This window comes from Schistocerca piceifrons, chromosome 3, assembly GCF_021461385.2.
Source record: "Schistocerca piceifrons isolate TAMUIC-IGC-003096 chromosome 3, iqSchPice1.1, whole genome shotgun sequence".
Lineage (NCBI taxonomy): Eukaryota > Metazoa > Arthropoda > Insecta > Orthoptera > Acrididae > Schistocerca > Schistocerca piceifrons.
Window position 1 is genome coordinate 219,748,666 of NC_060140.1, and position 13,446 is coordinate 219,762,111.

General features: G+C 43.3%; 1 protein-coding gene across 1 annotated transcript in view; it reads left to right on the forward strand.

The window, feature by feature from the left end:
- The window catches only part of LOC124789830 (transmembrane protein 41B-like), a 49,463-nt gene that overhangs the window by 14,898 nt on the left and 21,119 nt on the right, over nucleotides 1–13,446 (forward strand). Inside the window, exon 4 of the mRNA XM_047257324.1 lies at nucleotides 8,740–8,938. Coding sequence (XP_047113280.1) covers nucleotides 8,740–8,938 — 199 coding nt within the window. The remainder of the gene's footprint in view (nucleotides 1–8,739; nucleotides 8,939–13,446) is intronic.

Below are 13,446 nucleotides of genomic sequence, written 5' to 3' on the forward strand. Positions count from 1 at the left end.
GAATGCTGTGTCCACATCTTGAAGAACTAATTAGCTCATGCAATTGCTCATGTTCCTGTGAACACATGGAGCTACCAGTCACACTGTGCGAAATTCCATGACTACTGTAAGGAACCTCTTTACCAATCAGGTTATCTCCACAGTTGGGGGTATCAGGTAGCCAGCCAGATGGCCTGATTTGCCAGCCTCTGAGCTTTCTTTCTGTGGGTCGATTTGAAATCATAAATGTTTAGTTCCCCAGCCCAAGTGCAATTTCAAAGTTCAAATGTCAAATTTGGATAGAAATACGACAAATTACTGTGGAGGTGCTGCAATAGGTAATGGGCGACATCTGCAGAAGATTTGACCAGTGCATACAGAGGGATGGTTGGCATCTAAGATGTTATTTTTGGAAAAAAGGATATTTTTAGTTCATCAGTTTGTAAACTAAATGCTTTTATGTTTACTGCATATTGCATATTATTGAGGAAAAGGACCATGTTTCAGAAAGCGCCTAGCATCCAACGCACGTTGGTCTATCGATTGCTCATATTATTTTGAACGCATCTCTGTTGGTTTTTGAACATTTTTTGACCAAATTCTAAGTTGATTTCTGAATGAATCGTAAGTTGACTTTTGAATGCGTGCATAGTGTACGTGATGTCTCTGCCAGGGGAATCCCCGTCGTATCTAGAAGTAAGCATTCCTGCAGACAAAAGGGGACGGGTCTATACGAGCTGAGCGAATAAAGCCGAAAGGGTGAATGACAATCGCTGTTTATGTGGTTGACTGGGTTCACAAATGATCAGCGTTGTTACAATTACTAGCGAATTCCGTAGATTCAGACTACCAGAGTGGAAATCAACGACTAACAGGAATAACAGGCAACTGAGATTGCGTATTGTCTTCTCCGTGTATCCAAGAAAATGAAATTTTGACAGAAAATTTTTGGCCAGACCGGTACACTAACAAGGGCCAGTTATACAGTCCCTGGCTAGCAGCCGCTCAAGTTGTTCTATTCTGAGAGTAGTGCGGAAAATGTGTTGTACGAACACTTAATAACGCCTAACCGGAGAACAAATGCAGGATAACTAAACCGGTGATTGTGGCAGGGTTAATGAAGTTAACCAGAGAACAAATTTTGACACTGGCAGGAATAGTTACAGAATTAGTGATGACAAGATTGTTTGTTAGAACGAGGAAGGAGAAGAAGCGGAGACTCTCACAAATTACAGAACAACATGACGAGTCCAAATTTATATAAAAATTTGTACTACTACCGAACGAAAGCGCTGGCAGGTCGATAGACACACAAAAAAAACACAAACATACACACAAAATTCAAGCTTTCGCAACAAACTGTTGCCTCATCAGGAAAGAGGGAAGGAGAGGGGAAGACGAAAGGAAGTGGGTTTTAAGGGAGAGGGTAAGGAGTCATTCCAATCCCGGGAGCGGAAAGACTTACCTTAGGGGGAAAAAAGGACAGGTATACACTCGCACACAAGCACATATCCATCCACACATACAGACACAAGCAGACATATTTAAAGACAAAGAGTTTGGGCAGAGATGTCAGTCGAGGCAGAAGTGTAGAGGCAAAGAAGTTGTTGAAAGACAGGTGAGGTATGGGTGGCGGCAACTTGAAATTAGCGGAGATTGAGGCCTGGCGGATTTCGAGATGAGAGGATATACTGAAGGGCAAGTTCCCATCTCCGGAGTTCGGTTAGGTTGGTCTTGGTGGGAAGTATCCAGATAACCCGGACGGTGTAACACTGTGCCAAGATGTGCTGGCTGTGCACCAAGGCATGTTTGGCCACAGGGTGATCCTCATTACCAACAAACACTGTCTGCCTGTGTCCATTCATGCGAATGGACAGTTTGTTGCTGGTCATTCCCACATAGAATGCATCACAGTGTAGGCAGGTCAGTTGATAAATCACGTGGGTGCTTTCACTCGTGGCTCTGCCTTTGATCGTGTACACCTTCCGGGTTACAGGACTGGAGTAGGTGGTGGTGGGAGGGTGCATGGGACAGGTTTTGCATCGGGGGCGGTTACAAGGATAGGACCCAGAGGGTAGGGAAGGTGGTTTGGGGATTTCATAGGGATGAACTAACAGGTTACGAAGGTTAGGTGGACGGCGGAAAGACACTCTTGGCGGAGTGGGGAGGATTTCATGAAGGATGGATCTCATTTCAGGGCAGGATTTGAGGAAGTCGTATCCCTGCTGGAGAGCCACATTCAGAGTCTGGTCCAGTCCCGGAAAGTATCCTGTCACAAGTGGGGCACTTTTGTGGTTCTTCTGTGGGGGATTCTGGGTTTGAGGGGACGAGGAAGTGGCTCTGGTTATTTGCTTCTGTACCAGGTCGGGAGGGTAGTTGCGGGATGCGAAAGCTGTTTTCAGGTTGTTGGTGTAATGATTCAGGGATTCCGGACTGGAGCAGATTCGTTTGCCACAAAGACCTAGGCTGTAGGGAAGGGACCGTTTGATGTGGAATGGGTGGCAGCTGTCATGATGGAGGTACTGTTGCTTGTTGGTGGGTTTGATGTGGACGGACGTGTGAAGTGGCCATTGGACAGGTGGAGGTCAACGTCAAGGAAAGTGGCATGGGATTTGGAGTAGGACCAGGTGAATCTGATGGAACCAAAGGAGTTGAGGTTGGAGAGGAAATTCTGGAGTTCATCTTCACTGTGAGTCCAGATCATGAAGATGTCATCAATAAATCTGTACCAAACTTTGGGTTGGCAGACTTGGGTAACCAAGAAGGCTTCCTCTAAGCGACCCATGAATAGGTTGGCGTACGAGGGGGCCATCCTGGTACCCATGGCTGTTCCCTTTAATTGTTGGTATATCTGGCCTTCAAAAGTGAAGAAGTTGTGGGTCAGGATGAAGCTGGCTAAGGTAATGAGGAAAGAGGTTTTAGGTAGGGTGGCAGGTGATCGGCGTGAAAGGAAATGCTCCATCGCAGCGAGGCCCTGGACGTGCGGAATATTTGTGTATAAGGACGTGGCATCCTCCTACAGGCCAACCGTAAATTAGAACAGCATGCCACCCTCCACCTCAAAAAACTATCCAATCTCCTGGTTTCCCACCTCTGGAAAGGCAACTCACCCACCCTTCACAACCTTTCCAGCAAACCTCAACCTCCTCTCATTGCACACAAACCCAGTCTCTCCCATCTACTCAATCTCCCACTTCCAGCTCCACTCCCTCCAAAACTTCAAAATTCCGATCAACACAATCTGGAACCACAACACCCTAATTCAGTAGTAACCTTTCCTCCAAACCTCTCTCCCAATCCGAAACCTCTGTCGTATCCAAAGGCCTCACCTTCAGCCCCACTCCCAGATTCAACCAAACAGCCCTCGTCAAAGATTTACTGTCCTACACTCGTACTCTCTGCTGGAAGTATCACTTTGCCACGAAGAAAAATGATCCTAATCCTACTCCTAATGATCCGACTCCTCAAGACACCATCCAAATTGAACCCTGCCTGGAACAGTTCTGTCCTCCGTCGCAGCGGGACCCACCTCCTCTTCCTCAAAATCACCCTCTCCAAACCTTCCAGGAATTTTTGACTTCCAGCCTTGCATCTCAATCCTTCTTAAAAAACCTTAATCCTACACCCAACATCACCACTGCTGAAGCTCAGGCTATCCGTGATCTGAAGGCTGACCGATCCACCGTCATTCTTCCGGCGGACAAGGGTTCCACGACCGTGGTACTTGATCGTCGGGAGTATGTGGCTGAGGGACTGCGTCAACTTTCAGACAACACCACATACAAAGTTTGCCAAGGTAACCCCATTCCCGATGTCCAGGCGGAGCTTCATGGAATCCTCAGAACCTTAGGCCCCCTGCAAAACCTTTCACCTGACTCCATCAACCTCCTGACCCCACCGACACCCCGCACCCCTACCTTCTTCCTAAAATCCACAAACCCAATCATCCCGGCCGCCCCATTGTAGCTGGTTACCAAGCCCCCACAGAACGTATCTCTGCCTACGTAGATCAACACCTTCAACCCATTACATGCAGTCTCCCATCCTTCATCAAAGACACCAACCACTTCCTTGAACGCATGGAATCCTTACCCAATCTGTTACCCCCGGAAACCATCCTTGTAACCATTGATGCCACGTCCTTATACACAAATATTCCGCACGTCCAGGGCCTCGCTGCGATGGAGCATTTCTTTTCACGCCGATCACTTGCCACCCTACCTAAAACCTCTTTCCTCATTACCTTAGCCAGCTTCATCCTGACCCACAACTTCTTCACTTTTGAAGGCCAGACATACCAACAATTAAAGGGAACAGCCATGGGTACCAGGATGGCCCCCTCGTACGCCAACCTATTCATGGGTCGCTTAGAGGAAGCCTTCTTGGTTACCCAAGTCTGCCAACCCAAAGTTTGGTGCAGATTTATTGATGACATCTTCATGATCTGGACTCACAGTGAAGAACAACTCCAGAATTTCCTCTCCAACCTCAACTCCTTTGGTTCCATCAGATTCACCTGGTCCTACTCCAAATCCCATGCCACTTTCCTTGACGTTGACCTCCACCTGTCCAATGGCCAACTTCACACGTCCGTCCACATCCAACCCACCAACAAGCAACAGTACCTCCATTATGACAGCTGCCACCCATTCCACATCAAACGGTCCCTTCCCTACAGCCTAGGTCTTCGTGGCAAACGAATCTGCTCCAGTCCGGAATCCCTGAATCATTACACCAACAACCTGAAAACAGCTTTCGCATCCCGCAACTACCCTCCCGACCTGGTACAGAAGCAAATAACCAGAGCCACTTCCTCGTCCCCTCAAACCCAGAATCCCCCACAGAAGAACCACAAAAGTGCCCCATTTGTGACAGGATACTTTCCGGGACTGGACCAGACTCTGAATGTGGCTCTCCAGCAGGGATACGACTTCCTCAAATCCTGCCCTGAAATGAGATCAATCCTTCATGAAATCCTCCCCACTCCGCCAAGAGTGTCTTTCCGCCGTCCACCTAACCTTCGTAACCTGTTAGTTCATCCCTATGAAATCCCCAAACCACCTTCCCTACCCTCTGGCTCCTATCCTTGTAACCGCCCCCGATGCAAAACCTGTCTCATGCACCCGCCCACCACCACCTACTCCAGTCCTGTAACCCGGAAGGTGTACACGATCAAAGGCAGAGCCACGTGTGAAAGCACCCACGTGATTTATCAACTGACCTGCCTACACTGTGATGCATTCTATGTGGGAATGACCAGCAACAAACTGTCCATTCGCATGAATGGACACAGGCAGACAGTGTTTGTTGGTAATGAGGATCACCCTGTGGCCAAACATGCCTTGGTGCACAGCCAGCACATCTTGGCACAGTGTTACACCGTCCGGGTTATCTGGATACTTCCCACCAAGACCAACCTATCCGAACTCCGGAGATGGGAACTTGCCCTTCAGTATATCCTCTCTTCTCGTCATCCGCCAGGCCTCAATCTCCGCTAATTTCAAGTTGCCGCCACCCATACCTCACCTGTCTTTCAACAACTTCTTTGCCTCTACACTTCTGCCTCGACTGACATCTCTGCCCAAACTCTTTGTCTTTAAATATGTCTGCTTGTGTCTGTATGTGTGGAAGGATATGTGCGTGTGTGCGAGTGTATACCTGTCCTTTTTTCCCCCTAAGGTAAGTCTTTCCGCTCCCGGGATTGGAATGACTCCTTACCCTCTCCCTTAAAACCCACTTCCTTTCGTCTTCCCCTCTCCTTCCCTCTTTCCTGATGAGGCAACAGTTTGTTGCGAAAGCTTGAATTTTGTGTGTGTGTTTGTGTTTGTTTGTGTGTCTATCGACCTGCCAGCGCTTTCGTTCGGTAAGTCACCTCATCTTTGTTTTTATATATAATTTTTCCCACGTGGAATGTTTCCTTCTATTATTTTGTACTACTACTTTTCGATCTCATGCTTCAGAAGCTAGAGAGTATGAATGAAATGTGAAACTATTTCCTAACGTAAAACCTTTTGTTTGTAGTAGGCCTAATAGGCATTTGATATTGGTACTCCACGAATTATATTCTGTTGTGTTATAAAAATGACCATTTGTGCCAAAACAGTCGCGTTTATTTGGTGTGTCTAACAATTGCTACAATATTAGGCAGGCCTATTTCGTTTTATCTAGCAGTGACAAAATACACGTAATCAGATCGAGAAACCACACCAGTCTTGGGTACTATTTGTATTAACGCTTTTCTGCGTTTTTTCATGTAGCAAAACGTTGACGAACTTTTATGGCATAATAGATTCTTTCCCAGAAAGGAAAGTACGCCATATAAAGCTGTGACAAGATTAGAGAGAGAAAAAAGCCAGGACTTAAGGATTGAAGAAATGTGTACTGTCTCTTGCTTGTTTCTTGTCTTTACTCATTTTATGTATCTTATATTTAATTTTATGTCACACATAACAGCAAGTTATTAGCTAATAGGCAGTAAAGACTGAAAATTTTCTGTTCTTGTCCTCCTAGTTACAAATAATCCCATACACTACTAATTGCGAGATTCTTTAAAGAGGAGCAGGATGTCAAACCAGCCGGCTGGGAGCAGGAGAGGCACCACAGGACATTTGAATTTCCGCTAGCCTGAATATAGTTTGTGGCACCCATTACAAAATATTATACTTTTGAATTCCACAGAGCGAAATACAGAGACTTGCGATGGAAGAATTCTGTGAAGAGGCATGGCACTGCACTTGGCACACTTTAAGACCAAATAACATGTCTTACGATCCCTCGATCATATATGTTTTATGTATCAGACCCTTCAGAAAGATGTGCGCTACAATATGAAGATATGTTTGAAAAGTTGATTTTTTAAATTTTTGGCGTCCTACCTCAAACGCTCGAGGGAGGGGGAGCGCCACTATCTAATATTGGCCCAGTTTGGAAATATCATAGATCCGGACCTGATGCACAGAGCAGTCTGAGTTGTAGTGGGGAGATGGTAGTCTCCACGTGGCGCGTGTTTACGTTAAGTGATTTTGCTGTTTGCTCTTTGTTTATTGCTCTCACGTCAAATGAAAACAAAACGGATTTCTGTGGTCGGGAGCTATCAAGTGAATTAAAATACAGTCACATAATTAAAGAAGGCAAAAATAAATTATTAGTTTCAGATTTTATTTTGTTTCTACCTTTCTGAGGGTCAAGCGTTAATCGCCTCGCAGATCAATGAAGTTATCTTTGTCTGTTCGTCAAAGAAATTTGACTTTTATTAATCTTTTCTGCTGAGGCAGTCAATTTATTTGAAACGAAGTGTTTAATTCCACACTATTGCCTAGCTTCAACTGTTCGCTACATTTCAAGTTCAAGTTTTCATCGTCTAGCACGTATGGCATTATGCCGTAATAAAGAACCAAACATGAGATAATGCGGTACTGATACTCTAAGAAAATTTACATCTGAATCTGGACATACATATGTGCACTTTAAGCCGAATTATGCATTTTAATAGGGTTCACAAAATTCCCATGCTCTTGGAGTATCCTCTAACGTCTTGTTTCTTTTATGACATAAAGTAAGATCTTTTAATGTTTTACACGTATGAACATATGGGCTGCCTGCGTCATCGTAGCTGCGCAAGCGCGGCAACATGTGTCATCTGGCGCAACTGCTGAAACGAATCTATTTCTAACAGGTCGCGGGAAAATATTCCGAATGGTTGTTTGAAAAGCGTTACTTTCAAGTAAAGTAAATTTCCTTTTACACAAGATGAACTCTGTCTGGCAATGTCCGATGAAATTCTTAAATCACAGTGTGTTTGACTCTCATTCAAAATTCAAATTTTTGAGAACGACCATTTAGAATATTATCGAGCCCAGAAGATCAGACATTTATGTAGTTGTTAAAAATTTTACTGGCACATTTGTATGATGTATCTTAAAGTGTAACACGCGCAAAAACGATCAACATTATGTGTGAAAGCTTAACTTTTCTTGCAGCTTATTAATCTGGGAGGCCAGTATTATAGGCTACGTTATTCTTTTCGCAACACTATGTATATTAATTTAAACCATTACCTTTCCTTATTTGTGTGCTCACGCTACTTAACAGTGATGTTGCTATTGGCTGACTACATCACGTGTCCTATGCTCTGAATATCCGCTGTCATTGGTTTGCGAGATCGCTTGACATGAGCTACGACTGGCTTACAAAAGCGCATCGCAATCTTGATCTCAATCCTTCGGAAAGTAACACATGGTGTGTGGTGGAATTCGAATTTATACTTTCGTAATACGAAATATGCAGTGTACATGTTGCTGCACACCGGACATCTTTCCAAAATGCTTTTTTCCCCCCTTAGTTTCGTTTTCTAAAGTGCCGGGAAATTCCACGCCGGAGTATAAAACCACAACCAGTGAAAGGATTGATAAGTTTTACAGTTCCGAGGAAAAGTATACTGTTACTTAACAGGGAAAAGTGTATTTTCATCCAGGAGAAAGTGTATTTTTAACCGGGAAGTCCGGGAATTTTTTTTCCTCGTCCACGTATACACCGTGTAAAAATATAATTTTAAGGTGAGTAGTGTGTGAAATGTGAATTTATTGTTTTGAAAAATGTGGGAATTATCACAGTTCTCAAAATGTGGGGAGTAACACTCAGATTAATGCAATATATAGGAAGAAAAGTAAATAAAATCTAATGCAGTTGCCTGTACGTGTTATATTTATGCAAGCTGGATACGGTGCAAATTTCACCATAAATTCCTTTACTTTCCAACAGCCTCCAAACATTTGCAATTCCAGGGTCAATATCTCTCTCAATACTGTCTGGATTTCTGTTTCCATTTCCTGCAGCACTCCTACTGGTGTGCTTCTGCTCTGCTACTGGTGCTACTTTGTGCTACATTTTATCCCATTTTTTGGGGCGTCCTTTAATTCATAAATACATGCCAGAACGAGCTGCAAAATGGTCTTCTACGGTAAGTTGAATGAAAAATACATGTTCCTATTCATAGTTGCTAACTATATTATGATTTAGAAAATACCCAGTGGGATACCTGTTATTTTAGTGGCAAGACACAGTTCACCTTAAGAGACAAGTGTGTAACAGTTGAACACAGCATGCTACCTGAAGCTAGGCACTTCAGCTTTTAATGTCACCCTTTCCCTTTCAAAGGGCAAGAATACAAAAATTGTGTCTTACAGCAAATGAAGTAAAGCGAATCACTGGAGCAGTGAAATACGAAAAAGAATATGAAGCTAAGGTAGTGCACAGTGACTTGAAGGGAAAAAAGGTGAGTATTTGATGGAACCTAATGTGAATACAAAAACCGAAATGTGATTTATCAAAATAAGATTATGTATTTAGAGATGTAGGGAAGGAGAAGTTAAGAAATATACTCAAGTGTGTCGATCAGTTGAAGCTGTAGTTACTTCAGAACAGAAAGGCAACATTGTACTAAATGCAGACCAGAAAGAGAACTGCAAGTTGACCTGCAATAACCACAATAGATGGATACAACTGAACACTGTGATAAGGCTTACAAAATAGAAAAGAAAAATTTCACTTGAACTCTTAAATATCAAGGGCTGCTTTGTTATTAGCTTTAAAACTGAGGCAAAATTCAAACATGTTGCACTTCCTGCTTACCGCAATAATACCTCATTACACTAGTAATTATACAGTTCCAGGGAGGAATTCCTGTACTCGTAAGTTGAGTCTAAAGCCAACTTGAGTTTAGTTTGGTTTACCATTTGGTACAAATATATCAACTCAGTTGCTACATGGGATGCAAAATTGGTGTTTGTTTAGTCTTCCATACTATTGGAACTTCTAAGATATGACATGGAAAGCTTTTTAGGTTTGTTGCCTCATCACTACATACATTTTTTCTGGGTGTTTACATGTTAATCAAAATTGTTTAAATATGCATATTGGAGATTTGGGACATATTTTATAAAGTTGCATCTTTCTCCTATTTTAATTATTTTCCTATTGCTACTGTCAGTTTAGGCATACTGTAGAACTAATACGACGTAGAAATGGAGTTTCTCCAAATCAACTGCCTAAACAGAAACCAATGTAGCAGGAATGATGGTCATAAAAACTGAAAAAGAAAATTGAATTTTAGCTGTAACGGCACCTGCTTAGGTAAGAGGGCTCGATGCTTTACCTGCTGTGTGTCCACCTACCAGTCAGTGCCTAGCTAGTTACGAAACCGGGAACACTTTGGCATGCGACACACGATATTTGTTGTAGCAACACCACAGCAAACCAGCAGTGGCCTGTATAAATACTGGCCGTCCGGCCTGGCAGGTCATTGAGTTGGTGAGTTACAGAGTTGGCATCTGTAATAGTGTTAGCTTTCTCTGTAAGGCCACTCTGCTCCACCATAAGCTTCACAGGACTGCATGCTAGAGGGTTCACCTGCAGCCTGATAGGCCAAAGGTCAAACTGAGGTCTTCCTGGCGGTTGGGCCACTAGGATACCTGCCAGCACCAGTTGCCACTAGCCACCCATCTTGTAAGTGGTGGGCTAAGTTAGCCTGCCGCATCAGCCCTGATGTAGCATGACCAGTGGCTGGGGGTATTGACTATGCAAGATCGTGTCATGGCTGGACCATGTTGATCCTAGCAGCTGCTGGTTACCTACTACAATGTTTCACTGCTGGATCCATGGGTTAAGTCCCACCTTCAACACCATCAGGTGTGTGCTTGAGCTTGTCATATGAACCGCTGGAGTAATAAAGGGACTATACGGCCTTAGAATAGTTTCCAGCTCACCTCAACACGCCATCCTCTACTAGTGTGTGCCCACAACCTTTACATAGCTTGTGATACTGTCAAATAGTTTCTTCATTGGGAGAAAATGTCAGAGGGAAAAGTCATTCAAAATTATCAGTCTAAATATTGTTGAGGTACTGCGGTGTTCTTTAATTTTAGTCTCTCACTTTTACTGTTGAGGAAATTGTCTGATGTTGTTCATAGTTATTTCTTACTTGAATAGTGAAACCAATTTCCTAGTTTAGAATTTGTGCTATTAATTTTCTTGTAAAATGTTTCCATAGTACATCATGCATTACTCTCACTTTAAATTGTAATTCTTTAAACATGATATATTAAAAGTAACAGGTCTGTAAATGCATCCAGTTCAATATCTTCAAGAGAAAATTATTTCTTAGAAAACAGCAGACTTGTTTTTCATTCATGAAATGGTGTGTTCCCAAACCTTTATATTTCATATATCTTTACTTTCCTGGATCTTTGGTGCCCCTCAGATTTCTGACACTATCGTTCCATCACCAGTGCTTTCACAACTCTTCATAGCTCCCTTCTTTCTCTAAATTATGGTTCCTGCATATTTATGATACAGTTTTTGCTTCTTTTTCTTCTGTCCTGTCACTTCTTTCAGTTCATTTGCCATCTTACGTTCTGCTTTTCACCTCTCATGATTTATTAAAGCATCACATTTCATCTCTTGTGCTTTAGGATTGTATTGCCTACTGGAGTGCTTTCTTGGCTGTGATACAATATTTACTGTAAAAGAGGGTGGCAACTGTTATTGATTTAAATATTTCTAAAAATTCAAAACTGTATCATAAATATGCAGGAACCATAATTTAGAGAAAGAAGGGAGCTATGAAGAGTTGTGAAATCACTGTTGATGGAACGATAGTGTCAAACATTGCTGATCAGCATTGAAATTCTTTAAAACTGTTATCAAACAATGGAAAGACGAGGATAGAATAACTCCAATTTTATGAAAAGGATAAGTTGCTACCCGCCGTACAGAGGCATTTGCTGTCTGCAATCCAGCCACAGTGTTCAGAAACAGCAGTCGTTTGTGTGCAAGTTGTGTTTGTGTGTGTTTTATATTCCAGAAGAAGACCTTTTGGCCAAAAACTTGAATGTATAGCCATCTTTTCAATGTGCTGTCTGTCTCTCAGTGTCTCCTTTAAAACTGTTAAGATACATTGAGATTAGCAACGAGCTTCACAGCTGTGAAGTAAATTTACATTAACAGGAGTCAGTACAACTAATTTAAACTGACTGGTATATTTTTAAGAAGCAGAGGTGAGCTGAATTTTATTTTAGTTTGTTTAACATATATAGTAAAATAGAGAAAAATAATCATGTTATTATCCTCGTTCTTAAAATCAAAGTTAAACAGCTTAAAGCAATGTTAACAATTGAACACTATTCTCCATAGAAAGTGGAGCGCAACAGGCTGCAGCATGTGTGCATTTCTTGAGTTACAGCACCTTGCCAAATGTAAATGTACTAATCCCTCAAGCAGGCCCTGCTCATATCCTCACTAAGACATGCACGTACGCGTGTGTGTGTGTGTGTGTGTGTGTGTGTGTGTGTGTGTGTGTGTGTGTGTGTGTGTGTGTGTGTGTCAGAGTCAGGAGGTTGTGAGGCGGGGAGGTGGGGAAAAAAGGAGAGTCAAACTAGACTAGGGGTTTGGTGTTTTGGGAGGCTAGGAAGGTCTCCTCTAGATGGCCCATAAAAAGGTTGGCACAGGAGGGTGGTATGCAGGTGCCTATGGCTGTGTTGTGGATTTGTTTTTATACCTCCCCTTCACATGAGAAGTAGTTGTGGGTTAGGATAAAGTTAGTAAGGTGTATGAGGAATGAGGTTGTGGGTTTGGCATCTGAAGGACATTGGGAAAGGTACTGTTCAATAGCGATAAGACCACGGGCATGAGGGATGTTGGCGTATTGGGAGGTGGCGTCAACAGTGATGAGTAGGGATCCAGGAGGTAAAGGGATGTGGATGGTGGAGTCGATGAATGAAGTGATTGGTGTCTTTAACATGGGAGGCAAGATTACAGGCAGGTGGTTGGAGGTGTTGCGTTGGCACAGGACTACAAATAAACAGGGTGGGAGATGAGAATGGGGAGAAGATTATAGGACAGAGGGGGTGGAAAGTGTTGGGTGGAGGGTGTGGAGGCAGTATGTTGCTGCAGCTTGAGGCTGGTATAATTATGGGAGCTGTGAATGTGTTGTAAGGATAACTCCCATCTGCACAGTGAAGCAGCCATTGAAATCAAATCAGCTGCATATTGTGCCACAGGGTGGTCTACTTTGCTCTTAGCCACAGTTTGTCAGTTACTGTTCCTACCAATATGAAAAGCTGTGCAACGATTCCAGCATAGCTGGTAAATGATATGGCTGCTTTCACAGGTGGCCTGGCCCCTGATGGGGCAGGATAAACCTGTGACAGGACTGGAATAGAAGGTGCTGGGTGCGTGGATTGGGCAGGTATTGCACCTGGGTCTTCCACAGGGATACGATCCTTGTGGCCAGGGGTTGGGATTGGGAATGACATAGGGATAGACTAGGAGGTTGGGTGGGTCGCTTTAGCAGGGGTGGGAAGTATTTCCCATAGTATTTCCCTCATTTCAGGGTACTATGATAAGTAATCAAAGCTCTGACGAAGGATGAGGTTCAGTTGTTCCAGTCCATGATGATACTGGGTGACAAAG